The sequence below is a fragment of the Hydractinia symbiolongicarpus genome, chromosome 10, assembly GCF_029227915.1.
Source record: "Hydractinia symbiolongicarpus strain clone_291-10 chromosome 10, HSymV2.1, whole genome shotgun sequence".
NCBI lineage: Eukaryota > Metazoa > Cnidaria > Hydrozoa > Anthoathecata > Hydractiniidae > Hydractinia > Hydractinia symbiolongicarpus.
This window is the reverse complement of record NC_079884.1, coordinates 1,130,470-1,156,983: the sequence shown is the minus strand read 5'-3', so window position 1 is coordinate 1,156,983 and position 26,514 is coordinate 1,130,470. Positions and strand designations below refer to the sequence as shown.

General features: G+C 34.0%; 4 protein-coding genes across 5 annotated transcripts; 2 read left to right on the top strand and 2 right to left on the bottom strand.

The window, feature by feature from the left end:
* Positions 1-826: 826 nt before the first annotated feature.
* Positions 827-15,845, bottom strand: LOC130662553 (glycosaminoglycan xylosylkinase-like). Its single transcript, XM_057461445.1, has 9 exons — positions 15,745-15,845; positions 4,809-5,203; positions 4,506-4,592; positions 3,555-3,661; positions 3,302-3,473; positions 3,084-3,193; positions 2,930-3,011; positions 2,050-2,109; positions 827-1,106 (listed from the first exon to the last, which is right to left on the bottom strand). The coding sequence occupies exons 2-9, from the start codon at positions 5,195-5,197 to the stop codon at positions 866-868; spliced, it is 1,248 nt and encodes a 415-aa protein (XP_057317428.1). The 5' UTR covers positions 5,198-5,203; positions 15,745-15,845; the 3' UTR covers positions 827-865.
* LOC130612777 (uncharacterized) lies at positions 10,310-12,877 on the top strand. The gene is made up of 7 exons (XM_057434134.1): positions 10,310-10,392; positions 11,495-11,558; positions 11,724-11,985; positions 12,071-12,172; positions 12,265-12,424; positions 12,506-12,752; positions 12,842-12,877. The coding sequence occupies exons 1-7, from the start codon at positions 10,310-10,312 to the stop codon at positions 12,875-12,877; spliced, it is 954 nt and encodes a 317-aa protein (XP_057290117.1).
* LOC130612776 (uncharacterized) lies at positions 12,787-14,071 on the top strand. The gene is made up of 4 exons (XM_057434133.1): positions 12,787-13,221; positions 13,298-13,526; positions 13,596-13,641; positions 13,726-14,071. Exons 1-4 carry the CDS (start codon positions 12,949-12,951, stop codon positions 14,069-14,071), a joined length of 894 nt encoding a protein of 297 aa, XP_057290116.1. The 5' UTR covers positions 12,787-12,948.
* A 1,086-nt stretch (positions 15,846-16,931) lies between the features above and the next one.
* Positions 16,932-26,270, bottom strand: LOC130612485 (GRIP and coiled-coil domain-containing protein 1-like). 2 transcript variants are annotated; one of them, XM_057433806.1, is made up of 15 exons: positions 26,090-26,270; positions 25,823-25,972; positions 23,973-24,041; positions 23,385-23,473; positions 22,612-22,807; positions 22,206-22,365; positions 22,059-22,127; positions 21,317-21,454; positions 20,509-20,785; positions 19,693-19,935; positions 18,843-19,426; positions 18,183-18,304; positions 18,030-18,095; positions 17,769-17,898; positions 16,932-17,182 (listed from the first exon to the last, which is right to left on the bottom strand). In XM_057433806.1, exons 4-15 carry the CDS (start codon positions 23,467-23,469, stop codon positions 17,141-17,143), a joined length of 2,112 nt encoding a protein of 703 aa, XP_057289789.1. In that variant the 5' UTR covers positions 23,470-23,473; positions 23,973-24,041; positions 25,823-25,972; positions 26,090-26,270; the 3' UTR covers positions 16,932-17,140. The 2 variants fall into 2 exon arrangements, with proteins under 2 accessions (XP_057289789.1, XP_057289788.1); XM_057433805.1 differs by lacking the exon at positions 25,823-25,972.
* Between the last annotated feature and the right edge of the window lie 244 nt (positions 26,271-26,514).

Sequence of the window (26,514 nt, the reverse complement as noted above, 5' to 3'; positions counted from 1 at the left end):
GATGTCTGTTGATAAACCATAACCACGTCGGATTTTATTTCTTATGTTCGCATTTTAAAAATAGGTATTGTTGCAACAAACCAGGATTCGAAAAAAGTGAGTTTGCGATAACTCGTAAACAATTGCCTTGCATATTATGTCTAAGGCTAGTTAATTTTCTTTATTTAAAAACTTTGGTATATATTTCTTTTCTTTATAAGCTTATACAGCTCAGGTTTACTAAAAAAATGAGCATCATATGGTAAGCATATTATCGAGCTTTTCTGTAGTTGCACAATCACTGAATATTTAGGACTACTTTCAAACTTTAAATCAACCTAATGATTGGACCAATTTTGTCTCCATGTTTATCTCGAAAGTAATTTCGACTTTTATCCCAAACAGCTCTAGTGACAAGAATTTGTAAAGGCAACATACTCTAGGAATGAGGTTGTAAGCAAGGCAATCCCAATAAATTTAAATACACGACCAGGTATGACTTTTAGCAAGGGTAATATATAAATAGAAAATTCGCTGTCTTCATATAAACAAGGTAAAAGTAAAAAAGTAAAAAAAAGAGTTTTATAAATAAAGCAAGTATCAGGAAATTTGTTCGAAATAGCAGATACTCGAATTAAAGGCATTCGAATTAGCGTATGTGTTTTGTCGTGTAATTGAACCCTTAGCAAGTAAAAGTGCACAATACCTAAGCAAGATGCGGCAAGATTTTCAAAGTTATTTAAGGGCCACTGGAAAATCTGCGTTACCGTTAAATCGTATCAGTCATTACAATGGACAAATGGCGTTGTATACACAAGAAGAAGGCATCCCATACGATTTGCTGAAGTACTGGTTATAAACATATATTTAATAAATAAACTCACTTTTAAAAAAATTTAAAAATTTCATCATATAAAACATGATTGATTCCTTTCTTTTGAAAGCAAGTTTTCAAAACATCTAACGTTTTGTGTAACCGTCTATCAATAGCTTGAAGGTGATCCTTCGTCAAAATCGGGTAAATCGGATCACGGCGTAACATTCTCGTCAACAAAACACTTAACGAAGAAGGGTCGTTACTATCCGTGGAAAAAGTTTGAAGTCTTGCATAAGTAGATTTGCGTAACCTGAAAAAATGCATAGAAAATGTGAATAACTTTAACGATGGCATCGTATAATACGTGAGAACGATTTTATGATATCGAAATGTATGCCCATATAAACCATTTTAGTAGTGCCAAACTTGATCATGGAAGCGGCAGGTGGCCTGGAATCGCGTTCAACAACGAGAGATTCTCGGTAAAATTTAATGTTGCTTAATTTTCGTATTTTAAAGACTCACCTGTTGTTTACTTGTTGTTTGTTGACTACCTACTTGAAAGGATCAAATTTATGTGTTTGCTTGCAAGTTGAGCTAGTGGGCCAATTAAAATCAAAGTTTGTTTGATCACCTTAGCTTTTAGAACAAGAAATGTCTCGAGAACTATTATTGTTTGTATAACTTCTATTTCTACTTTCATTTACTTACTCATGGCTGGGTTGTTGTTTACAAGTAGTTTCTTTTTTTAACGGATGTTTCGTGTTGCCTGTCTTGTTGAAATCCAATTAATACATTTTTAAGGTATTCGTTCTTACTTAATACCATTTTAAGGTATTTGTTCTTACTTAAATTATTTCGCCTCAACTTGCAAATTCGTACACAAGGTGCAAAATTTCCCACTTATCTTTCCTACGTTTTTTCAGCTCAAATAATTTTCCCTGACCAGTAAAGAAGTAACAAAGCATCTTATATTTACTTGTGAAGACAGTAAAATGAAATGAAAAAAAAGGTAAAAGTTATGCACCACTTCACCCAAGAAATTTCTTTCAACTTTATGACTTTTTGTGGAAAAATACCCTGGCAATAGCATTCTCAAATTAGCATTTGGCGATAGCATTCTCAAATTATCACTTGATAATTTCTATAAACACCCGTATGTCACGAAAAACGTAAAATTATTGGATTACCAGCTTCTCTGATTTCCAGCTGTAATCTGACAATCCGCCTTACAGAAGTACAAACACACCTACCTACAACATTGATATAGGGGTGCTAATATGCTCGTCTCATCTACATGTGGGTTGCCAAAACTAAAAGCAATTAATGCTGTGTCAGCTAATGGTAAAGATAAAATGATATTAAACAGTAGTTGGAATTAGATGAACTGGATTTTCAAGCTGATTTTGTCAGAAACAATGGAATTTGTCTCGGTGACTTTTTATTACGCTGAACCTGCAAGCACCGTGTAACTGTATAAAATCATCCAACTCAGTAAGCCTGGAAACTGGTTTATTCACGTGTTGGTGCCAAGTAAAAGAACACAAAGTACTTTTAAATGGTTGTAAATTGTGTGCGCCTTGTGTGTAGTGTGTAATTATTTCTAGAGCAAACCACGGCAACCATTAAAGTTGTTTGACGACAATTCATGACGTGTTTTTTTAAAGATATAGTAGGTATATTATATTTATAGACTAATCATTAACCCATTGAAAAATCTTTGGGGTCGTCCGTCTTTAAATTAGACAGACAGACAAAATACGGCTATTACTATAGAGAGGATATAAGGTGCTTTCTGTGGCTAAATTATTACTTTCAAAACAATCGCATGGGACGAAATAGGTTATGTGCTTTAGTTTCCGGTAATGATTGTTTGTCATGACTGCTGTTACCTGATAACACCTTCTGGAACGATAACGAAACGATTGTTACCGTAACATTTCGAGGCCTAAGACTATATCAATAAAATCCCACTTAGGCCCTTTTCTCATGTGAAACACCTTTATTTAGGACGGGTTCGATTAAGTGCCACGCTGGTAAATTAAGCCACCTCATCTACATTTCAGAAATTCTATAGTATTAGAATTTCATTTACTGCATTCATCATGTTATCCGTTCTAAATCAATATTTACCTTTTTCCATTGTCGATATGTAACAACATTCCATGATTTCCATCTTTCTGAAGATATTCATAATGGTGCCGGTCAGCATTACCTAAAATGTTACCTCCTAAATCAAAACTCGCAAATAAAGAACGATAAAACGTTAGCACGAAATGGTACATACCGATTAAAAAGTCAAATATAGAAGTATCCATGATATCTAGCAGACGAGGACCTTCATTGTATGGTACTTTCCGCACAACACTGTCACAGTAATTCATGTCAACCTCCCATCTAAAGAAATGTAAAATGTTATTGTTTTCAATTTCCAATACTTAGCTAAAAAATGGCGGACTTATTGCAACAAGCCTGTAAAATAAGTTTCAAGCAAATAAAACGAACCTAGCCTTTTTGTCTCTATATGTTCTCTGCCAAGGATGTCTCATCTTTGCAACTTTCCATTTTGCTGGCAACCAAAGTGTTAGAGAGCCCTCCATTTTTTCACCCTTCCCACAAGCTGGCTCCTCTTTTCTGCAATACATGCATACACCATAGAAACAAATATTCGAACCATCTAAAACACAAAATGAACTAAAATGAGCATACAAACAATAACATGTTATTTTACAAGCACAATATACAATGTAAATCTCACCAGTAAAAAATGTTTTGCGCAATTTATTTTTGCACACAGGTAATACTTCTGTGTTTAAATTAATGATTCTACCAGCTGCAGGGGGTGCTCTGTTAAAACCAAGGAGTCTAAAAATTTACACATAACAAATCTTACTGACTATATAAACTTGATTACACCTACTTTACAGCCGCAATAAATTAGTCATTTGAAAATGATCCCAATTTTAAAACAATTCACTTGGCAGCCGGAGCAACCCAACGTCAAGTCTTCTGACAACAATTTCGTGACGTAGTTTATAAAATCATTATAAAAGAAATTGCATATAAAATCAAAAAAAAAAAAAAGATTTCTTCATTTACAAAAGTAAGGACATTTTTTTCGTCATTTTTCAAACATTGACAAAAGCGTTAAACGGTCATTGATCTGCAGCAACGGGCTGCAAAGTCGCTACTTTTAAGCACATGTTGGCCTGGGAGACAACGTTCAAAATTTGGTAGTTGTACTCTTTAACATGCCTTCCATCACAAAATAATCCATGTCGGGCGAACGAAGGCCTCACAATTCGCAGAAAAAGGCCATGCTGACGTCAGCAACACTTAGCACATTTTAAGAGTATAGACTCTAGCAAATAATCATTGATCCTAAATGTCTGAACATGACAAGTAAACTTTGACAAGATCAAAATGTGTGAATCTAATGTGGAAATAGCCAACACAATCACCTGTGGTGGCGATCTTTCAAATTAGCTGTCTTGTTTCAGCATATTTTGACCGAGATTGTAGATTTTAAAACTGATATAGAACAATTAACATTGTTAACAAAACATATATATAAAAAATTTATACGAAATATCAATTAGCTGTCTTGTTTCAGCATATTTTGACCGAGATTGTAGATTTTAAAACTGATATAGAACAATTAACATTGTTAACAAAACATATATATAAAAAATTTATACGAAATATCAACCTATCCAAGTGAAAAGCAGCAATTTCGGCATTATGTCTATCATAGCCTTCATAGGGTGTTCCACCTAATACCTTGTCACGCTCGTATCTATAAAAACATAACAAAAAGCCGTTGAAGTTTATATTACATAATTAAAATTATTCAGAGACATGTGCCCAAAGCAAAAATGCCACCTAAAAGTACACCTAAAATAGTTTGGCACACACTTTTTGATATAGCTTTTAAATATTTTTAAAAAATATACTGATTACAGAGTTATGATTACAGGATTGTTATGTTTGCAATGCATGAGAAAAATGTTACCTTTTTGGTTTGAACACAACAACCTGTTTTTCGGGTCCATCCAAATATAAACGTGCTTTTAATTGTGTACCCTTATAACCAACATCTGCACTTAAAATCTTACTTTCTGACATAGCCTTCAATATCATATGTACAAACTTTTCAGAACGATCTGTTATTTCTCTGCCTGTAACCATTTCTTGCCAAACATCCCAAGGATGCATGGACAGCCAATTGTTATGGTCATCATCTAATTCTAGTGCAAATGTGTTGCGCTTTTCTTTAAATGTGTCTAAATTCTCTGATTTGGTTAAGGGTAGTCTTTTGGATTTCAGTGTGCCTCGGTAATACACAAGTATTGTGATAGCGCATAAAATAAGTAGGAGAAAAACACGTTCCTTCCATTTCATCTTCCCCTAAAGGTAAGTTACAAATTATTTCACCCTATTACGCTGGGCAACTGTGACCTGTATAACCATGAAGGGGGCATATGTCCAGAATTAATATGCTAAGTGATAAAACTTGGAGAATATCTTGATACAAATACATTTTAAATTAAAAATAGGGATCAGAAATGACATTAAACATATTCTTGCTTGTTCTTGTTTGTTTATTATTGATTTCTTGTAACACTTGTAGATTGAATACAAAAAAATTGGTTGCACACAAAAAAGTGAATTGATAATGTCATTGATAACAAAATTGATCTCAAATCTACATGACCTTTATATCTTAACAATAAAATTCTGTTTTCCAAAAATATTGATGCTATGCTAAGAGAAAAGATAAGAGATAAAAGGAGAAAAGATAAGAGATAAAATATATTGCTTAAATTTCTACTACTATACTACGCCAAACACAATAAAACGGCTATTTTTATAGCCACAAAAAATTAAAAACATTGATTTTGGGTATGCCATATCAACATTCATTTTAAATAACTTATTTAAATAGACAGAAAAGTTTTTCGCTCTTCATCAAAAAAAATCCTTAGGTTACGAAATTATATAAATCTGTACAATATGCTCCCTGGAGGTATACATAGCAATAAATAAACTTTTAAAACCAATATGAACCAATCAACTTATTTGTTTACATATGATCAACCAATGAAAATACTTAGTTTTTACGGAAGAACCAAATAATTTATGAGAAAATAAAGTTTCATTCAAGCATAAAAAAGTTTCTGTACAAGGAGGTAGCTGCACAGAATGTTTAGCCAAATAATGAATTTTATAAATTTGTGGCTTTAAAAAAAGCTGTTTTTTTACCATTAGCATTAAGGATTGTTGGTCCAACCACCATGTATAAGGTAACTTTTTAGAAGACCAGTAAACACTTCATCAAAAAATATTTCCTCCACATATAAGGGCTCCTTAAGCCATACAACGAAGTCAATGTGGTTTAGTTGAGAGCATAATAGTTGACCCTGTACCTGATAGTAATATTTGTGGGAAGTTGATAACAACAACTTGCCATTTTTATCTCTTCAGAAAAACCTGTTATCTTTTAGAGCTTGCTCCATGGTCATGTTATATTCCGAAAATGGGCATTTTATTACAACTCTATACTTTTGACCAGAGTGGGTGTTAACCCCGATATCATCGAGAGATGTTCCTAAATATGGATTAATTTTGGAGAGAAGCAATCCAACCCTGTCAACATGAATGTTTTTATCCTGAAACGATGATTTTTATAACCGCAGCACGATGATTTTTATAACCGCAGCACGATTTTTGTATTGATTACCATGCCTTGCTGCATTTGTGTTGAAGGAACAATAAAACATTGCTTTCAATATGAATGATGGTTCGACAGTGTTCCTGCATGCCATGTAGAAGTTTGATGCTGTTATTTTGAACAAACGATGTTTATGCCATTGACTCAATGAACTTTGTCCCTTGTGCTTTTCTCCATTTTGTATATTTCTGATTGAGAAATAGAAAGGGATGAAGCATAATGATCCCTCATATCCTTGAATGTTCTTTTAGTGATATCATAGTGATTATTGAAAGAGCAAGGTGTTTCTTTTGAAGTCATTACAGGCTCAGATGTCACAACATGGTCAGGATTGGTGTCGAAACTAACCACTTCCTCTTTTTAAACAGCTCCTTGAGATAGATATGGGTTCATTTCATGGAACAAAAAAAAGCAACTTTGCTCTAAACAAGCAGAAAGGTCTTGCTTAAGTTGATTCAAGTGGCTATCATTAATCTGTCTGTCGTCTTCAGCGCGTGGGTCATACAAGTTTGTTTTTGGCTTTAAAGTTTTAGATTACTACCAAACTTTATCTTAGCTACCAATACCTCCTCCATCGGTACAGCATTGGACAAGTTATGTGGTACATTTCAAGAAGAAAGTCTGGATGTACAAGAAGAAGATGGCATCTCTCTCAAGCCTTCACGATTGTAATTCTCTAATCCAAAGAGCAAACCACTTACATGATTACAATGGCCAAACCTGCAAAGACCAGTACCAGTCGAACAGGTGCAAGCAGCAGCTGCAACATCACCAGTAGTGGAACATAGTTTTACAATGAAAATGTACAATTTATTTCTCATGAACGCCTTCATTTTAACATCAAAATAAAAATGTGTATTTGTTGAGGCAGTTTCAATATTTTTTACAAATCTTTCTTGAAAGAATTGAAATGACTTAAGCCTTTTGTACTGTGTATTTTTAAGAAGAATATGTTTGTATTTAACAGTTCTTATTACAAGATAACTGTACAGTTGAATAAATGTAAATGGTGGTGTTTTACTGAGATCTTGGCTGCATGGGACCTTATGACACTCTATAATAATACTAAAGTATTGCGATCTTCTTCAGAACATGTAGTGATATTAATATTGTTGCTTTCATTTGTTATGCCACAGAATACAGCATAAACTCGAAGGATAAGGTCAGCTTTTGTGCCAGATGTTTTCTCCTTGTAAACAAACAAAATCTTTTTTAATTCGGGAACATGCAACGATCATAAGTCTTCCAAACCATTACCTGTTTTACTATGAGGTAATAGTGCCTGAAACTGATCCATATTGCACTCAAGTGCAGCCAAAAATTGGGAAAAATGTATATATATTTTAAGTAATTTGTGCACTTTCCTGCTACAATTTCAAATGGTTCATAATAAACCTAGTTTTCATGTTGCGCTAACATTTAGAGCCGCCACGGTTAATTGTAAACATGGGGATATGGAAAAGAGCTTATTGGTATATACTTTAAAATACTGCACTTAGAGGTAAATTAGGTAAAAAATATGTCATAGGGATTTTAATTTTCCTAGTACTAATATAAACATACGTTGGTAACCACCTGGAAATAAACATACATTTTTTATAAAATTAGTGGATAATTTACTGAGTTTTTTTATTTCTTTTTGATATAAATACATAGATATAAAAAAAAATGATTTGCTCAACAACAACAATTTTTTTGCACAAAGAATATCTACTAAAGCATGATTAAAGTTGTCACCTACAGTTGTCACCTACATTTTTACTTTATTAGTGTATGTATCTAGCAAAACTTGAACACCAATATACCAGTATTGGTACGTAAACTCGAACATCATGTTCATCCAAGAAATACAACTTGAAAAAAACTTAAAAATATTTTTTTTTCTTCCATGGTAGCTGCAGCGCAGGACACTCCACGTAAGCAGGTATCATGCACATGATCTACAATACTCTACTATTTTCATTTTCGCCAACATATTTTTTTACACTTTTTAACAAAAATCTTATTATAACCTCCCTTATAAGTTTTCATGTTTATTTTCGCACATGTGCAAAAAAAATTGATCAAGGATTCAGATTTTGTCCTAATTTGCAATTTGCGAATTGAAATCCTATCTGCAAATCATTTTCCAAAAAAAAAATTAAAATTATAAATTTTATCTTATCATCAATCTTTTGTATCATCCATTTCTATATTAGTTGCTGCAACAAAAAATAAATATCAAGGGATCAATGGCAAGTGACATGTCCCAGCTAGAATTAAAGTTTGTAATGGGCTGGTCCACGGCTTATCGCATGCATTGTTTTGCCTGTCGATTTGCAAGAGGTAAAAAAAACAATGTATCACAAAGCCTATGCAGTTTGTATGCATAAAAAATGCAGTGTTGGAAATATTTGCTCTTCTAAAATGAAGATTTATCCTACTGCCATCATTGCTTGTTCTATAGTAAATAGAAGAAAATAAACTCCCACCAAGTCTGACAATTTTATGATCTTAAACCATGCTAATTTTGGTTCCAGTTTTGGGATAGTGGTAAAAAATTGGTATTACAAAAAAAGAGAATTAAAAAAATTAAATGACTGAGCCGCTGTGTGAAGTGGGCCACTCAGGGGGTTCACACTTCATCCGCCATAGTCGTATACGAATAATAGACCACTTAAGCATACTGCATAACTTTATCTAATTCCCTAGTATACGTTGCAGAAGTTGGAATAGGTACAACTGCCGTGATGAATGCAAATTTATCAACCAATGATATTTCGAAATACAATTTTAAAATAACATTAAAATTTCGAAATGAAAATAAAGTTGATGAGAAAGAAAAGTTAACCTTTTTGCGTGCAATATTTAATGTAAACATTGAAGACCTTATATTTATAATCTCTATAATAATACAGAGAGTGGTCATCTGTCTGTCTGTCTGTAACAGGCAAAGTGGATATGTGTTTATTTTTCTTTGATGTAGCCGAAAAACTTGACTCAAATGTTAAATTTTCTGACGCTATGGCACAACGTAATATCACTACTTTAAAGTCATTATCTTACTTTAAATTACTAAAGCTGTTACAATGCATTTAAAACTTTCAGGTCAAATAACTTGAAAAAGAGGTGGTAACTCAACTATTTTTCACCGCGTGGGTAACTAGGGATCACCTGAGACCAATTTGGGTATGTTTCCTGGGTCTGCGAATCGGTTTCGAAATGAACGGGTTGATGCTGTCATAAAAAAACCTCCAAACCCCAATATCTCTGTAACCATTTGTTAAAGATAAATGATTCTATACATTTCCTTGATCAGCGTTTTAAGGTCTGTATGATGAAGGCAATGTGTAAACAAATTTAAAAATATATAATTTTCTTATTTTGACAGGCCCTTGCTGATGTCAACAAAATTTTAAACCTTTATCCGTAACTGTTCATCAAAGGACAAGATTCTATACATTGTTTTGATCAGACTCTAAAGAATAGAGGCAACAGATAAATAAATGTCTGAAAAATTATTTTTTGTTTATTGACGGGTTCTTGCAGATGTCATCAAAATTCGCCTTAGTGGATTATTACATGGGTCGTATCGACTAGTATTATATCAAAAAGTGGTGAAATAGAGTAAAGTAACTAGTGGTAACTAACTTAAAATAAATGTCTTATATATTTGTTATGTGCAGTTCTATTTTTTGCACTATTGCACTGCATTCTTTCGTTCACAATGAATAGATATGTTGTATTCTTCTTATTTAACTACAACAAATGACAGTGAACCCGCCTTTACGATAAGATCGGCAATGTCGTGTAACAGTGCAGTTCCTAACAGATGGTTGCCACATTTATACATAATGCAAACAATCTTTCATAGCAAGGTTTCACTGTATGTGGTGTAATAAAAATCTTACAAAGCTATAGCCTCGTTTCCATGTTATTTGATCATTGTATAAAGACAACTTCATAAGGAGAAAACTTAACACAAGAGCCTTTCTTAGGAAAAAGCCCCTATCCTAAGTTATATACATTATAAATAATTTCTACCCTTGTTTCCATGCTATTATGTTTAATAATAAGGGTGCTGACTTGCCAGAAACGCCGCAAAAACCATGGGGGCTGTCGGACAACTTCCTGCGTTTTTAAAGGGACTGTCCGGTAAAAAAATAAGTTTTATTATATCAACTAATATGTACTTATTACTAAAGAATATCTGCATCTTTTAAAACATAATATATTAATACGCTTATGTAAGTTGTTTTCTTTTTTTCAATTCCCTTGTGAAGCATCACCTTTGGATCGCCATTTTGTTTGAATAATTCAGCATGAATGAGAGGCTAAACACACATGTTTCCCCTGACGTAGCACAATGGTGAGAAAATCAAAACATAACGCGCTAGCCCATTAAAGGATAGACCGGAACAAAAAATCTTATTGACTTATTTTATTTTCGTTTATTATTTTTTAAGTCAGTTAATACCCCCGTGTAGCATATATTCGGAAATGTGTTATAAATAATTTATCAGATTTCACAGGTTCTGTTATTATTCGCTAAAGGCGCTTCGCTGAAGATAAAATTTAAAGATCAAAATGTAAAAGAGGCCGCTTCAGCGCGACATCACGCAATTTCCCCTCGAAAGCAAACTAAATAACATTTTTGTTTCTTTTTGTGAAACAACTCTGAACAGAGAAAGGTCGAAAAACTTGCTGCTAGTATGGCCTACTGTTCGGCGTACGGTTGTAAAAACAACATTAAGTCAAACAAAGATAAAAGCTTCTTCCTAATGCCTAAGAATCCTGGAGTTAGCAAATCCTGGATTGCCGCAATTAACAGAACAAAGCTGCCGGCTAAAGTATTTCTATGCTCTGACCGTTTTGAAGAAACCTGCTTTGACCCAAGCTGGAAACTTCAGAATGAATTATTTTATAAAGATCGTCCTTGCAAACGGCGGTTGATTCCAAATTCTGTGCCGACAATTTTTTGTCATAAGAAAGACTGCCCCTAAGGAACGTACATCCTCCACATCGCGAGCCAAACGAAGTCAATCTAAAGACGTAAGCAAATCCGTTTTTTTTATAAGAATGTTAATCTTAAAAATTATTCTTAATTTCCTCGTATTTTGCTATTGGTATTGACAAAGCCTTGAATGTTCTTAACATTTCTCGAGTATATCATTTTCGTTCCCATTCCTTTTTATTACTTCGTTCGATCGTTATTAGTTGGTGAAGTCAGCCTTGGTTGAAGATTCTGAGCAATTATGTTTAATCGATAATGAAGTTGAATTTGAAGTTGAATCCAAATTATCAATTGGAATACAGGCCATACCAAAAACACAAACGAGTGCAACCCAGTATAAAGATACGTCAGTACGAAGTACATGTACACAAACGTCGTGTTCTGTAGCAGATGCGCAAACGCAAACCCAAGTAGCTGTTGTACATGCTTCTTGTCAAACTGAAAATGAAACGGACACAGATAACGGTATGGCTTTCGACTTTATTTCATTTTAATGCTTAACCGAAGTGGCAAATTATTTTGTAATTTTTAAGAATGTATATGTTTTCAGATTCAAATTGTACTGATTCCTCATTTAATTCCGATTTGGATGACGTGAACCTACAAAGCGCAGCAGCAGCTCTGAACAGTACATTCAATATCCTACACAAAGGTAAATATTTTCTTATACGTGCACGAATTTACAATGAAAAAATTATTAATGAAGGAACTGTTTATATCGTTTTTCTTCATTTAATACTTCAGGTAATATAAGCAACACATTGGAAATGCTGGGATTGTCGAATTTAATTGAACCACCAACTTCTGAATTTTCACACGAGGGACACGATTTGGACGAGGACGTAATTTCCGATGGCGACAATGAGAGTGAGGATGATGAATGGCTAGTCAAATCTCTTGAGAGGTAACAAAACAAAAATAAATTTCCAACCACTTCCTTAAAGTCGTATTTATGAATCTATTTTTTGCATATTCCTTATTTCAGGGCTGATAAAAGTGACCCTAATTATTCAATTAGTCAAGAGATGGATGAAGTAGAAGACGAAGAACAAGAACAAGAACGTATTGAACATCGAAACATGGAGCCATGCAAGCAAAAAACTTACTTGGTGTACGAAACATGTATCAAAGAGCTGATTAAGTATTGCATAAAGTGTGGTTCCATCATAGACAGTGGAAGCATCAGCGAAGTTAAGAATACTGGCAGTCAGCTAACGTACAAGATACAGTGTGTAAAAGGTTAAGTAAAACATTTATTGTTCGATTCTGAAAAATAGCCTGTAGCTCCCTCCTAGGTTCTAATTTAATTGTTGAATTTTAGGTTGTAACTACAACTGGTCTGGTCAACCGAAACTAAATTGCACCAAAGGAGCTGGTAATTTACACTTAACCGCTGCTATTGAACTAGCTGGAATAACATTTAACAAAATGCTAAAATTTGCAAACATGTTAAACTTGCAATTCATTTCCAAAACCATGTACTACGAGCATCGTGGCAACTTTGTTTACCCAGAGGTAGATCATGCTTGGCGAAAAGAAAAACAGATACTGTCACGTGAAATTACAAATGAAAATCGGCAGCTAGAACTTGCCGTTGACGGTCAATGTGATACACCTGGTCACAACGCCACCTACAGTACCGTATCGGCGATGGACTGCCAGACAAACAAAATATTAAATTTCAGCATAGTACACGTGAAGGTAAATTTGTTTACGTTTGAGTGTTCCTAAATATATATTTCTATCTCATCGGCTTTTAACTTCTTCTTACATTTAGGAGGTAACCAGCTCACAAGCAATGAAAAAAGAAGGCTTTATCAGATGTATCCAAGAACTTCAAGAAGACATGGAACTTCCAATACGTGTGACTTCCACTGATAGGCATCCCTCCATAAAGAAGCTAATGAGGACCGACCCAAGATTTACAAAAATTATTCATCAGTTCGATCCTTGGCACATTGGAAAGGGACTCGTTAAAAAGTTAATAAAGGCTTCAAAAAAGAAAGGTATGTTACTTTGGTTGTAGAGTGATTAAGATCTCAATGTGCGGATTTTATTAAATTATTTCTTCATAGACTTAAACATACTTGCAAGCTGGGCACCTGCAGTGGTCAACCACCTGTAATGGTCAATCCATAATTGTAATGGTAGTGGAAAAGAGTTAGTTGAAATATTTACGTCGATAATTCACCACTCTGTCAACAGACATACCTTTACCCACAACAAGACATACAAAGCTTGCGACCATCCAAGATTAAATGAGGAAGAGACAGAAAGAAAAAAGTGGCTTGTGATGGGTTCTGAAGCTCACAACAAATTGGTTAAAATTGTGACACAGCCTTGCCTTGTAAAAGATCTTGAAAAGCTTACGGAGCAAATCAACACTACCCTCTTGGAAGTTTTTCATTCACTGAAAATTAGGTACTTGCCAAAGTCAACCTTTTTTAAAATGGAAAAGATGCTCGCTGGTACCCAACTCGCTATTTTAGATCACAACCACAACATCAACAGAGAACAGGTATATAAAACATTGCAAATTTTATGTTTTTGATAAACCGCGACTTTCCCGGTCATATAGCGCGACTAACGCTGTCCATAACACATCTTTCAACAACACGATGTAGTTAAAATGTGGATGCTGTGTGATGCATTCCTGATCTTAAAATAATTATCATGAAGTTAGAAAAAAGTCTGGAAATATAAACTCCCCTTATTATTTTTGGAAATATATAAAAATAAATCGCTACCATTAAGATTGAAGTATTTTATGGCATCGATTTCAACACAGCAAACACACTCTTTCTCTGTCGGCATCCTCTCACATGTACCACAACGACACCAATCAGTAACAGGCTTACACAATCTAGGATTTTGCTGAGGATCGAAGTCTGCCTGATCATCAAAAGCATCATTAAAAACCCGCCTAGGCTGTGAAGCTATTTCGGAATCTGATCTTTCTGGTTCATACTGAAATCCTAATACCGTGAAATTTTTGTTCGACGAAGACATATTAATAATCGTATTTCATAATTTGTAGAAAAGAGTTTAAAATTAAAAGTTTTTTTAAATAAGTTAACTTCTAGGGGGGTTCATATTTTGTACTGAAAACGCTACACACTTTCGCTACATAGTCTGTTTTTCACCACTGTTCTACGTCACATGCATAATTACGCATATTAAATTTTTAACCCAGGCCGTTTTGCGCGCATTTGCAGCAACGAGACGAAGCCATGCTTTAACAACATCTACGATAAAAAGGTTTGTTTATATATGTGATTAAGTGAATAATATCAAAAAAGAGAGGTATTTTCTATGTCATAATTTTAAATTACAAATAATATTTTAAAATAATTTTTCACCGGACAGTCACTTTAAAAAAAATTAAAATTTCACCCCTGAAACAACATTTTTTTAAACATATATTTCCATGTTTAACTTATTCTTTTAATGTTGAGCATTGGTAGTGCTTATTCAATAAATAGCTGTAATAAAATCCCACAAATAATAAACCGTAAGTACAACGACAAAAATGCACCTTCCTTCTTCTTGACAAAATTTAAATGAGAACAATGAGCCCGCCCTGAGCTTCTGGACGGTCCAGGCTTTTCCGAGCGGTTGCAGACGAAAACCCTAAAAATAACCCTGAAAAAACGCCCGCAAGTCGGCACCCTCGTGGTTATTATAACCAGAAGATTTGCTTGCATGGGGAAAGCCTTTTTTCAAGTTGTTTACATATGGAATAATGGGTATACAATTCATTCTAGATAGATAGATGTGCATATTTTACATGGCTAGCCTCACAAATATCAAGGGATATACCCTGTCTATTATTTCCAGGAGGGGCCCATGACTTTCATGGGGAGTCCTGGAGTATTTAATGCTCACTCTGACCTACACAAACTTAATTAGAATCAGCGCTCTGCCAGACAACTCCCTGGGCACATCCAATGACCCACATAGTGTGCCATCTACCCAGTTTTCCTCACATGGCTTGGGTTTACCCCCGGGAATCGAAACCTAGTCTCCCGCACAGAGTACGAGAGTGATAACCACTAAACTATGGCCCGGCTCAATTCAATGGAACAGTTTCATGCATCCCTTTTATGTCATAGCGCGGTCATAGCTAGGACTGAAGAAAGAAAATGGCCATGCACTTTATTGCAATATTTTATTACAACAAAGAGGTACTGTAGACACTGGTATATATAGTTAACATATACTTACTTGCTGAAATGTTTAGCTATACTTCTCCTTCATTTTCTGATCGTTGTTTTTGTTACAATTTTTCCACGTGTACTGATAAGTCCGTGTAAAATGGACACGATTTTTAGGGCTAAGGGTCGAGGACAGTATCGTCCCCAGGGTTTTCCCTGCCTGTCCGAAACCGTTTGAATAAGTTTCTCAGAAAACTTTACCAAAAATAAAACCTTTTCCATTTATTTCTCACTTGTTTACAGAATGGAAATACCAGAGCTTTATTATTGCAGTTTAAAGCGCAAGAATAATATTGCGAAAGATTTTTAGGCAAATGAAGCCTGACTGTTTACCTTTTCTGCCAAAAAAAACCCAGGGCTTCTTAGATTTTACACGAAACCTGGAAGTAAATGCTGAGAATTTCTGTGATGTGCATTCGTACAATACACAAACGAATTGAAAATACATAATTACTTTTCATGTTATTTCCCCGTTGAAAATAAATACAAATCTATAGCTATTCTAAAATCATAGAATCCAGAAAGGTGTGATTGCGGGTTAGCTAAAGTGAGAGGAGCAAGGAAAAGACTATGTAGTCTGTCACCAAGCCTCTACACCTTCAAAAGTTAAAATTAGTTTCGCGAAACTTTTTGAAGAAAACATGTTGCTTTTTCTTCTCTAGATTTTCTCGAAGAATTTTATTTTTTGTGAGCGAAAGTTCAAATAAAAGGCGAAATAACTTCAAATTGCAAAAAAATACTAAATTTATTATTCATTCATACTAATTATTCGGAAAGACCTTAAAATGGTTCGCGAAATATCTCGACATAACTGATTCGCGAAAATTCATTCATTTTTTGACCTCGAGATTAATCATTAGTTTATGTTTTAGCTTCCGTTTAAATCGGTCAAGTGTTACGTCATGGCAAGGAATTTGTTCCATAGTTTAGGTCCTCTGTTAGTGATTAATTCTAGACTAAAAAAACTAGAAGGGTATCGTTACATCTTCCGAAACACGGTTTTAAACACTCTTAGTATCAGATTCTTTTTCACGTTTGAACATAAAAATAAGAGTCTCATAAATGATTAGTTGGTATACATTCAGAACAATGAGTTTTTAGCCGTGACCGAAACATCGGGGAAGTTGGACACTATGTTAATTTTTTAAAAGCAAAATAACTGAGAAACGTTTTAAGAAAGGACAATACTAGATGGTATATGAATAGTATATAAATATCTTCCAATTTCACCTGTAAAATACAATTCATCCTAAAAACTAAATATAATATATATACAAAAAATAAACTAGATATAAAATTTAATGTTAAAAATTTAGTACGCCACGAATTTCACATGCACCTTCATTGAGGCTGTTACCACTACCCCAAGCTTTATTTTTCCTGAACTTGTACCATCATCGAGCCTGCTACCACCATCCCAAATTTTGCTTCTTCTGCACTTGCACCATCTAAATACCCAAAATACCTAAAAGCTATTAAACTTCAAAGATTTTGCATGAAAACAATTGTGATCTCAAATTATCAATAAGCAGAATGCATTATTGCTGATCCGAAGAAAATCCAGTTCGACTATTAACAGGCTAAAAGATTTCAGATTACTAGCAGAACGTCTACTTAATATAAACGCCTTATTTTTCTTTGTATATTAATACTCGTTGTCAACACGATTTTATAATTGTGCTTCGTACACACGAAATGCAATGCAAATTGTTGCTTGTGCTAATATTGATTATAGAATGACAAATCTTTTGGATCAATTTAGGCCTGAAATGCCCTATTAAGGTGACAGAAAATTATTATGTTGATGTCAGCATTATGTTACACATTCTTTTGTGGTGCTGTTTTTTGTCCAAAAGGGTATATTTTGTCGCTTTTTATTACAAAATTAGAATAATTTGAAAGTGTCCTAACTGTAGGCTGAAATTTAAAAAAAGGAAGAGTTGAATAACGGCTTCTTTAAAATGGTTCTATTTACCAACTCAGCATTTTAATATATAAAGTTCTATGACAGATGAGAGAAAAACAAAATCTTACCTCAGCCGGGCTAAATGTTAAAATCGTTGATATAGCGTGTGACATTTGTTTTTTGACAGAAGGAGAATCAGTCAACATAAATTGCAGACAAACATTTTTCAAGTACTCCAAATTAGCTGATTCACGTGATCTAGAGAAAATGAAAATATAAAAACATGCACACACCTGGGTTAAATTCAAAGGTTTAATTTAAGTTAGCTAGTTAAGTTAAACTCCGTTTGTGTGACCATCACACGAAAAAACGATACGACAAGACGATACCTTCCTCTTTCTAAATTTCGTATTTCTTCTTTTAATGCTTGCATTTGATTAATGGATTGCTCCTCCCTAATAAGAAACATATATGCATCACGTGACTTCATGTTAGAATAGTGCAAATTTTATCCAATAATGGTAGCCTAGGTGGCAACTAACCTATGCTCTGCGTCTCTGACGTCAGATTGAAGATCGATAAGTTGGGATCGACATAATGAAAGTTCAGATTCATAATGGGATATTTGCTCCGTATAGTGGAATAAATTATGACCAGTTGGGCTCTAAAAATATCAGTAGCTAACGAACTCTATATCTGGTAAATCCCTACTCCCGATATTCTGGGTATTCGGCATCCCGAATACCTGCTATTTTAAATACATCGACTACCGTATTTCTTTTAATTTAGTGTACATTTAGTACAGTCACTTTAATTACAGGAAATTTTGAACTCTTAAAACTTAACCGCACTAACAATCAGAGGGGAAAAATTGTTCACTTTTTGGAAAAAAAGGCTATCAGCGCTAATTAGAAAGAACACCAAATTAGAAGAATTACGGTAGTACTCAAATACTCGGTATTTCGAATTCTTAGTACCCAAATACGCGGCATATCCATCTCGGTACCCAAATATTTGGCATATCGAATACTTGGTACCCAAATACTCGCATATTGAATACTTGGTACCCAAATACGCGGTATATCAAATACTCAGTACCCAAATACTCGGCATTTAGAATACTCGGTACCCAAAATATAACAAACTCGTGTAATCTCGAATAGACTTTTCGGTTTTTAAACGATTAAGTGACCAGAACTTACTGTGGGAGATTGAACCAACATTTCCTCTACACTGCATGGTTCGTCCTGAATAAAAGAAAGATCGGAGGTTAAAAACGAGTCATTAACTGAACATCTTTGTTTGATGCTCTGCGTTTGAACCAAATCTTCTCGGTCGAACACTATCTTCTGCAGTCGCTCCAACTCAGTATCTTTTTCTTGCAACAAATCTACTGTTCTAATTCGTTGTTTATGTATTTCAGTATCTAACTGTTCAATGTTTTTCTTATGATCTTCACGCAAGCTTTCCAGTTGTAGCTCATAATTCTCTTTTGTGCATGTTATATCGATTTGAAGTTTTGTTATCAGACTTATGCTCTCCTTTTCTTTTTCTTCAAAATGTTCCTCCATATTTTTCATATCTGTCTGCAGTTTCTCAATTTTCGTTTTGTAATCGTTTATATCTTCTGACACATGGTCATCTTTTGAAACCTTGTTGTTGCGCAGCTTACGTTTATAACCTTCAAACTCGTCCTTGAGTTGTTTATATTCAGCACGGCATGCGTGATGTGTTGGATCGTTTTTTAAAATATCGTCGATTTCTGAGTTGGATAAAATCTGAAGGTCTAAAACAAACAATGTCACACGTTCAGTTATTTATTGTTACACGCGCCGTTTTAACAAAAACCTGCGGGCTACTTTAACAAAAACTGACTGCAAGATTAGTTTACATGCTTCGTTTGGCTTAAATAACTAGATAGCATAACATAGAGTTTAACTAAAGAAGGCCCCGTCTGTAACCGAAAGCCCACACACACGGATAGGATTTCAATTACAGACAGACGACAAAATAGCAAAAAAATATCAAAAACAACAAAATCTTAAAACTTACCTAAATGACGATCAGCTTTTTTCCACGCCATTTTTAATAAATTCCTTAACTTTGTCACTTGGTCCTGTAGTTCTTCAATTTTACTCTCGTTGTTCGAAAGGGAGTTTTGTGTACTCGACAGAGCAGAGTTTTCATCCTCTAGGTTTTCCAACCGTTCACGAAGCCTTCTTATAACAGCTTGATCCTCCTGTCTCTGTTTGTCGTAACTTCCAACAATCACTGATAATTCTGACAGTCTGGACTCTAACATAAACACAATGCAATTATTCAATTTTTGTTTTCAACTATTACGGTGATACACCTGTAACAACTCATTGGATTCAATTAAAAATAACCTTCATTGAGCAAATACTGGTCGCGTCTGCCCTTTATACGACGGCCCTAATTTCACAAGTCACAAAATTTGTCAGCTATAAGTGTTAATTAATTGAGATACCTATATGTAAACTTGCTAGTAATTGAAAATTTGTTCACTCCAGGGCCGTAACAGCATTGCATAAAATTTTTTGATTATGGTTAATATGAGTGACTTGTGCCGAGGATGAATCTCCCTACGGCCTTAAAACCGGAAACATTAAGGTACAACGAAAGGTCCCTTAGAGATTAATATATTATCATATTATTTCTGGATATTCCTTCTTTCTGCCAAATACTAATATACCTATTAAACCCGTTATAGGACTTCCCACCCCATCAACAAGTATAGGCTTGTATAGGTTTCGACTTCACAGCTCAGGGGAGGCAGTCGTGAAAGTTGAACACGTTAGTTGTTTAGCCACCACTTAACGTATCACAACACAACTACTCTCAACCTACCGAGCTCGGCAATCCTTTGTTCTTCGTGTTCTTGAGTCGACTTTAAAATTTCTTCAGCATGCTTTGCCCGCGTTTGTTCAATTTCAAGGTTACTAACATGTCCGATTTTTATCTGTTCCACTTGGTCAGCGAGACCTTTGATGATATTCTCAGGCCTCTTCTCATCTTCTTCTGAATGTTTAAGTTTTAAGAGATCTAGCTCGTCGGTAAGTTGTTGAATCGAATCCTGATAATCTTGATGTTGCTTCTCAGATAAGTTTGATATTATCAATTCCCTCTAAAAGTAATCATTACTGAACCGTTTAATACTGCATATGGAAGAATACTTCCTAATCAAGCAAAGGTACAGATATAAAGTTGCCAGAAATATCTATCGCAGATTGATATAAAACATTTAGAATTACATCAACACTTAAACACGAAAAAAAGTAACTATTCTGCTTCGCATGCCAACCAAATGTGGAATGCGTAATAACAAGATTTTCATGATAAAGATAAAAACGTCTTCAAATGTTTCTCAGTAACAATTCCGCTTAATGTTGTCAATTCCTTTTCAAATTCAATTAACTGTTTCAGATTTCGTTGATGGGCAACTAAACGAGTGTTGCTTGTGATGTTGCTTTTAAAGAGCAATAAAGCTGGTAAAAATGCGCAAAATCATCCTTTTAAACAGAAGATCAAAAAAAACTTAAATAGTAAAAGTACCCAGGATACGTAGCTTTGTTCTATTTATCGTGTCGGAAGAGTGAGTTCTATTCTAATGTTAATGTCAAACATCGACAGTTCACTAATAAAACCTTTATCTTACTTCCGTCAGTTGGGTTTTTAACTCATTCTTTTCCAATCTTTCTGCTGCTACCAACTCTTGTAATTCTTTCATCATGGATGCATAGTTTTTCTCTTCACTTTCTCGATCACTTTGTTCTTGACACAACTTCCCTCTTATCTAAATGGAATAAGATATTGATGTAGCTGAGACAAAAGAAATTTAAGGACTATCAGGGCTGGAAATACCTAATGTTATGGAAAACGAATCATTGTTCTGATCGCTTAAGGTTTGCAGAAACAATGACAATCATTGTTGCCAAACTTCTACAACTTTTTACAAAAGTATTGAGACAATGGCACTCTTTTGAACAAAAGTTGTCAAAAGGCATCAACTCGTGAAGTTTGCTACTTTTTCAGATGCCCAGTTTGATAAGCAGCATTTAAATTGCACAAGTCGCACTTCATAGTATGTCTGCTTTACGGAATAATCCGTCCATGCCCATAAGGGTCAAGCAAGCCTGGAAATGGAGAAAAACAGCCACATTGATGCTAATCAACAATTACCACATTTTCATAGTTGAGATCAGATAAGATCCTAAATCCTAAATCCGCTGTGAACATTGACAAGTTTAAATTGTGTGAACCTAGTAAAGAAAAATAACTACTTGGGGGGAAAAACTTGCCGCCCTGTCTCAATATATTTTGTAGACTCTTGTAGGTTTAATACGTTAAGTTGACTCAACATATTTCTTCTACGAAAGATATCGCATACACAGACTTACTTCATTTTGTAACTTCACTGCATGTGTGTTCTCCTCTTCTAGTTTTGCAATTTGTGCTTTATGCTCCGCCTTAATAAAAATCAAAGATTTATAAAAGTTTTACTGTTGCACGTCAATAAAATACATGGACTATTTTTGAGCTCTTACTAGCATAGCCTTCTTGTCAGCTTGATATACAATTTCCATTTTATTTTTTCCTTCCGCCATAGATTGCAATGCTGTACTTAGGGCAGTGACTTTTTCTTCTAACGACTTTATTAATTCATCCTGGGAGCATTCAGTGTCTTTATCAGTTTCTTGAGTCTCACTAACAAAATGAAGACAGTTAAATATGGTTACAAAAAAAAAACAATTTCTTGGTTCAATGTTTTGTTGGTTCAATGTTTTGGTTGGTTCAATGTTTTGGTTAGTTCCACGTTGTAAACACTGATAAATTAATCAAATTATTGTTATTATTTATAACGGTAGCTAAATTTTACTTCACAAATTTTACCTAGGAAAACTTTACTTCAAAAATTCGCTTATTTAAGATGCTAAAAAAATGTTTACTCACTTTGATATACTTTCAGTAGAGGTGTCAAAATTTTCTTGTAATGCACCTAGTGGATCACTTTTAACTTTACTGCTTTCAGATGTTTCTTTGTTTTGACTAACAGCAGTTTTCTTTTGAGGTTTTGATGATAAAGTTTTTAAAGTTGTTTCAAGAACTTGCTTCTCTTCAAGTAAATTTTTATAGGCTTCAACCAGTGCTGGAAACAAACACAACACATAATTTAAGGTATATGGAAACACTGTCATATGAGCGCAAAGAATTACTTAACCCTTTACTCTAAACAGCATTTATACCGTAAATCTATCTTAATGTTTTCGTATTTGTCTTCCTGGTCTGAATCTTTACTTTCTATGCCTTGTTCCAAATAAGCGCCCCGGTATGTTGAAATAAGGACCCCCTCTGGCTATAGGAGGGGGGGGGGGGTTGGTTATTCAATCAGGGGCGCTTATTGAAAAAATGCCTCTTAGGGGGGAGGGTTATTCTAGCAGGGGGCAGTTATTCAGCAGGGGGTGCTTGTTCCGTCATTCACAGTATGTAGAAAGTAAGGTTACAATAAGGAAAGCAAATTTTTAGCCATTAGTTAGTGACCACATTGAAATGAAGACCCATTCAAAAGAGAAGTATTTCTCTCCAGATTGGAGAGAAAATTTACTTTTCTTCAATTTTAATTTACTTTTCCAATATGTTCAGATCCATTAATGTTGATGTGACAGATGGCCAAAATTCAAAAATCCTTCACAAAAGTGTTAAGTAGATTTTAAGGACATATTTACCTGAAAAACGTGTTTCATAGCGAGAGAGTTTTCTGGTTAATTTTTCACAATGGTGTAACAATTCTTCATAAGTATATTTATCCATCAGACTAAAGTAAAAAAATAAATATTATAGTATTCGAGGATATTGTGTAAAGTCAACACTCACAAAAGTAGATTTGAAAAGGAAAACTTCCAGGTAACATTTAACCTCAATAAGACCTCAAAATGTCAAGCAACAATTTCGATTTAAAAAAATTTTTCACTTGTAGTTGTATAGGAATCTTTTAGTTTTTGTAAAAATCTTTTTTAGCTTTCATAGTATTAGCAAAGATGATTCGAAGTGATAAGAAAATCAACTGTATTTATAGGTTTATAGTTACAACATGAGGATTTGGGAGAGTTGTTATGAAATGACATAAAATTATAACATTTGCTAAAAAGAACTTATATTCTCCTTCCCAATTAAACAATTACAAAAAACAGGGATTCTGATGTAAGAAGTTGCTTAGTTCATTATGATCATTTTTTAGCTTCAAAGAGAAATATGTACATGATGTGCTAGATATGTGAATGGCAAGGAGTCAAAATTTTGTAATGCTTACTTACTTGTTACTTTACCGTTTTCGATGTTGTTACATCCAGGTGACAGAAGTCTCCTATGCAATATCTCCTTAGCTACAAATCAGAAAATAGAAAACCATACTATTTTTTAGAACAAGTTTCATTCCTCTGTCAAATGATTATATTAATATTTTATAAATGTTAACACAGAAATGGATATGATATGCAAGTGAGTAGATATAAAAAATGTATTATATAATCCTTTTAGTGTGTTTTAGCGAAGCAGTTTAGTTCTTCAGTAACAAAATTGCTCAGATTTTATATCTGACTTTCAAACATCAAAAATGTAAGAAAAAACCACTAAATGCAGGATCCCGCAATCACAGTAGATATTTGTCAAAATGCTACATGATAGAAAAATCCATTATGGGATCGTCTCCAAGACAGTTTCATTTTTGATACGAACTGATAGGATTTTCATCGTATGGAAATCGTTTCAATATTTTCTTTACATCATTTCATAATCGTATTATGAAACAAATTAAATGTTTCATATTTGTTCACAAAACGATTTTATAACAGACTAAGAAAAATGAAACAATTTTGAAACTATTGTGAAACGATTTTGAAACGATTTAGAAAAACTAATGAAAATTTAAATGTTGTCTCTCGCTAAAAATCAAGTTGAGCTCATATAAAAGATCTTTGAAAGTTGTCTAAAATTTTTTTTATTTTTTGGAAAAATCTTTGTCCGTTCTTGAGATATTTGTCTTAAAAGTAGCGCTAATTACGTGAAATTGTGATGTCGTTGAGCATAATTATGGTAACTAAATAAAAAAAATTATGTAAAATGTTCAAAACTCGTCAAAGTGAACGGCCAGAAAACATTTTTAACTCTATATGGCTTTTCAAAAATGTTAAATTAACACCCTTGCCGAGCATACTCATGCATAATTAGTAAATCTTCTTAGTCCAAATTCTAAAGAATTTTAAAAAAAAATATTTAAATTCCTAGACAACCTTTTAAGCTCTTTCATATGAGCTCAACTTGATTTTTCAAGGGAGTTAACCTTTAATACAATTGTCAAAATATCATTTGTGATACAATGTACAGGTGTTAATGATGTATTATAAAAAGGAATTTTGAAATGATTGTGAACCAATTAAAAACCAATTATACTTTTTAAACATAAAAAATTTTTTCGTAAAACTGGCCATATTTCGTTTTAAAATGACAAGAACATGTTCTTTCTAAGCTTAAATATCACCGTATTTTGGTTATATAATTTTGGAAACATGATGTTATATATGAAATTTTAATGTCGCAGTATTTCGTTCTAGATTAAAAAGAACAAGTCACTTTGAAGCTTAAATATCGCCCTATTTTGTTATGTGTGTAAATGAAAACGTACCAGGATAGGTGATAAATATCTCAAAAATAGCCTCTCTTTTTTAGCACCCTTTGTATTTTTCACTACCGAGAATAGAGGGTTCAAAGTCCAACTTGCCTTACTGGGAAATTGGAGATGGTGTCCTAATTTCGAAATTCATGTTGAGGTTGGTATGATACTTTTAAACCAACTACAGGTCCACATTTTTAAGGGTGGCCATAATGATTAGAGGGAAAACATGACATTTAGACGGCTAGGGTTTTATAAATAGGGGACGGATTTTTCATGTAGTTTTAGGTGATTTTTTGTTAATTTAGCTTTAATTTAATTCAGATACTTGTAGTTCTTCTTTTTCTGTGAGAGTTTAACCATGAAAAGTCTGTGTTTTCCCTCAACCAAAAGTGGTACCACGTGACATTCTGACTGGAGAATGTCTTGGATATGGATATGTTTTGCAAGGAATAATTTACAGTAATTTACAGAATTAAACTCATTGTTCTACACGATGTAGACTGCCAACCAAAGACCAAGTTTCTGATCTCTCACGTCAAGTGGTACATATAGCTAGCTAGCTATACCGTGATTGCAAGATCCTGAACGTTTAGCCGTTTTTCCTGTTGTATATATGTTTTTAGTTTGCTGAAGGGTTGAGTCCTGTTAATTTTAATGAAAAATCGTCTTTGTTACATCTAGCTAAGCCATTGAGTCATACAGTGCTGCCTAAAAAATAGCCTGCTATAGCTGGCTAGAAGAAAAGAAAAAAATACTTACTTGCTCATATAAACAATCCCCATAAGAAATTTAATAGGCAGAATGTTATCTATTTAGTTTCCTTACTATACTTAAAAAGGTTAAAATGTTTTAAAACAAAATAAAAAAAAGTTTGTGGCCAGTCTATTTTACTTTTATCAATGTGGGTAAAGCAACATATAAAAATGACCTGCATTCGTCCACCCACGTTTTCATGAAAATCTGTCCCCCTGGTGTCTCAGCCCTCGGCGCGCGCGGTAAAAATTAGCCATAAACTGGTGTAAAAAATCCATGGGAATGCGCCCGTCTTACATATTTTAGGTACATATTTTAGGCATCGGTATTTCGTGGATCTGTGTTCGCCTGTTCAAGTAATAACATTGCTCTGCGAGGGTCTCGAATAAAGTTAAGAAGCAACTATTTTCTCCGCAGGACAGACACAAGGG

What these genes read in the sequence shown, in the direction of transcription:
- LOC130662553 (XM_057461445.1), bottom strand. Translation starts at nt 5,197, where the DNA reads ATGAAATGGAAGGAACGTGTTTTTCTCCTACTTATTTTATGCGCTATC. An exon ending in TATAGAGACAAAAAGGCTAG is followed by an intron (nt 3,194 to 3,301) that starts GTTCGTTTTATT and finishes ACATTTCTTTAG; the next exon opens with ATGGGAGGTTGACATGAATT. An exon ending in CCCCTATATCAATGTTGTAG is followed by an intron (nt 1,107 to 2,049) that starts GTAGGTGTGTTT and finishes GCATTTTTTCAG; the next exon opens with GTTACGCAAATCTACTTATG.
- LOC130612777 (XM_057434134.1), top strand. Translation starts at nt 10,310, where the DNA reads ATGTCGTGTAACAGTGCAGTTCCTAACAGATGGTTGCCACATTTATAC. An exon ending in ATTCAATATCCTACACAAAG is followed by an intron (nt 12,173 to 12,264) that starts GTAAATATTTTC and finishes TTAATACTTCAG; the next exon opens with GTAATATAAGCAACACATTG. An exon ending in CTAGTCAAATCTCTTGAGAG is followed by an intron (nt 12,425 to 12,505) that starts GTAACAAAACAA and finishes TCCTTATTTCAG; the next exon opens with GGCTGATAAAAGTGACCCTA.
- LOC130612776 (XM_057434133.1), top strand. Translation starts at nt 12,949, where the DNA reads ATGCTAAAATTTGCAAACATGTTAAACTTGCAATTCATTTCCAAAACC. An exon ending in TCAGCATAGTACACGTGAAG is followed by an intron (nt 13,222 to 13,297) that starts GTAAATTTGTTT and finishes TCTTACATTTAG; the next exon opens with GAGGTAACCAGCTCACAAGC. An exon ending in AAAGGCTTCAAAAAAGAAAG is followed by an intron (nt 13,527 to 13,595) that starts GTATGTTACTTT and finishes ATTTCTTCATAG; the next exon opens with ACTTAAACATACTTGCAAGC.
- LOC130612485 (XM_057433806.1), bottom strand. Translation starts at nt 23,469, where the DNA reads ATGGATAAATATACTTATGAAGAATTGTTACACCATTGTGAAAAATTA. An exon ending in CTGACAAGAAGGCTATGCTA is followed by an intron (nt 22,128 to 22,205) that starts GTAAGAGCTCAA and finishes ATTTTTATTAAG; the next exon opens with GCGGAGCATAAAGCACAAAT. An exon ending in GTCAGAGACGCAGAGCATAG is followed by an intron (nt 18,096 to 18,182) that starts GTTAGTTGCCAC and finishes GTTTCTTATTAG; the next exon opens with GGAGGAGCAATCCATTAATC.